At 61.2% G+C, this 1,858-nt stretch overlaps 1 protein-coding gene across 1 annotated transcript in view; it reads left to right on the top strand.

Annotated features, from left to right (window-relative positions):
• Positions 1 to 1,858, top strand: part of RASA3 (RAS p21 protein activator 3) — a 101,342-nt gene that overhangs the window by 70,250 nt on the left and 29,234 nt on the right. The window contains exons 6-7 of the mRNA XM_006159672.3: positions 541 to 621; positions 981 to 1,053. Coding sequence (XP_006159734.2) covers positions 541 to 621; positions 981 to 1,053 — 154 coding nt within the window. The remainder of the gene's footprint in view (positions 1 to 540; positions 622 to 980; positions 1,054 to 1,858) is intronic.

Below are 1,858 nucleotides of genomic sequence, written 5' to 3'. Positions count from 1 at the left end.
GGAATTTAAAGGAGGCCGCGAGCCTCTAGTCGGCCCCTCGCTGCAGCACCACCAGGACTGAGGCGTGACGTGGGTGCCGTGCGCTGTGAGCCGCACACAGGACGGTTATGTGCTGGCTGTGACCTCGGCCCTTAGCTCGGGTTTCTGTACTTTGCTGAGGCTCCAGTCCCCACCTGTAAAGTGGAGTTAAAATAGGGCCTGCCTGGTAGGGTGTCGGTGTGCACGAGTGACCGTGTGGATGCTAGGAACAGTGCCGGCTCCTGGGTGACAGCGCATCGGCTCTGGGCCGGCAGTCGGGCCGTCTCGGGGCCGTGTCGCCTCCACGGCAGATGCAATTCCACACGGGGCACCACACCCAGTGCTCAGCTTCCCCTCTTCACGTGTTTTCTGCATGTTAATCGACGAGCTCCTTCTCTGCTGACCGGAGACTCCCTGACTTTGCCGCTTCTGGGGGGACCCCATTCTCCATGAGAGACTTCCCGGAAGCCTGCCTGCAGCCCGTGGCCCTCCTGACCGCTGTCCCTCCTCTTCTCTCCCCAGCATCTTCGAGTGCCAAGGCCTCCCTATTGTGAATGGGCAGTGCGACCCTTACGCCATCGTGACGCTGGCAGGCCCCTTCAGGCAAGTCCCAGCCATCCTGTGCCGGGCGTTGCTCCAGTCCCGAGGGCCAGGAGGGAGCCGCCCCCCGAGACCTCGCCCAGGACGGAGCAGGGTGCACGGAGTGGGCTGGGGCACTGCTGTGCTCATTTCCATCCCGCTCTGGAGCCGCCCCTCAGAGAGGGAGTCTGTCCTCCCAGTGGGTATTTTTGGCTCAGTGAAGTTTCCTGATTTGCATACCAGATGGAGTTACAGAAGGCAGAAATGTTTGTAAGATAAACAAAGACAGAAAGTTGCTTGTAGGTTTGGAAGCTCAGTTTTAAGACCAAGAGCTTTAGAGTTGACAGTGTTATTTTTAATCTTAACCTTTCCTCTGTTTACAGATCGGAAGCAAAGAAGACGAAAGTGAAGAAGAAGACGAACAACCCCCAGTTTGACGAGGTGTTCTACTTCGAGGTTGGTGTCTCCGGCACGAGTGTCAGGCCGAAACCCCGCGCCAAGGCACCTGGCAGAGAGCCAAGGTCCGCAGGGTCTCGGGCCCTTCCTCCAGAAGTTCTGTCAGGAGTGGCCCCGGCCCCAGCCAGCTCTGGATCGGGGGACTGAGTCCCAGAGTCTTCCTCCCCCAGCTCCCCAAGGAAGGCTGTCTGCAGCCTCCTGAGATGGTCTGCGCTGAGCTGAGAACAGGCATGTTTGTGCTTTTCGGATTGCCAGGACTCGGGCTTTTCTGTTTTTCACTGCTCCACCCCAGCTCAGCAGGGAGCAGAAGAGCAAGGCTTGGAGCACAGATGCAAACAGAGCCTGCCCAGCCACCGCCCAAGCGGCTGAGTGGTGGGGAGGGCAGAAGGGGAGGCGTGGGAAGGGCAGGAGCCCAGCGGCTGCACGGACACCCAGGCAGACTGCCGGGGCCTCACACCACCCGGACCTTCTGCGGGGCCTGCACGGGGCACAGTGACCCTTAGGACAGATGAACACTCACCACCTAGGGACCCAGAGAGGGGCCACCAGTCCTGCACCAAGTTCGCCAGAGTGGGGACACACGGGGAGCCCAGGCAGGGGCACGTGTGTGCAGACAGAGTGGAGGCGGTGCCAGGCCTGGGGCACACGTGTGCAGAGTGGAGGGGGTGTCAGACCTGGGGCAGGCATGTGCAGATAGAGTGGGGGCGGTGTCAGACCTGGGGCACGCGTGTGCAGACAGAGTGGGGGCGGTGTCAGACCTGGGGCATGCGTGTGCAGATCGAGTGGGGGCGGTGGCAGATCCGGG

Source organism: Tupaia chinensis, unplaced genomic scaffold, assembly GCF_000334495.1.
Source record: "Tupaia chinensis unplaced genomic scaffold, TupChi_1.0 Scaffold000644_1, whole genome shotgun sequence".
Classification (NCBI taxonomy): domain Eukaryota; kingdom Metazoa; phylum Chordata; class Mammalia; order Scandentia; family Tupaiidae; genus Tupaia; species Tupaia belangeri.
Note: the sequence above shows the minus strand (reverse complement) of the source record. Positions and strands in the feature narration are given on the sequence as shown.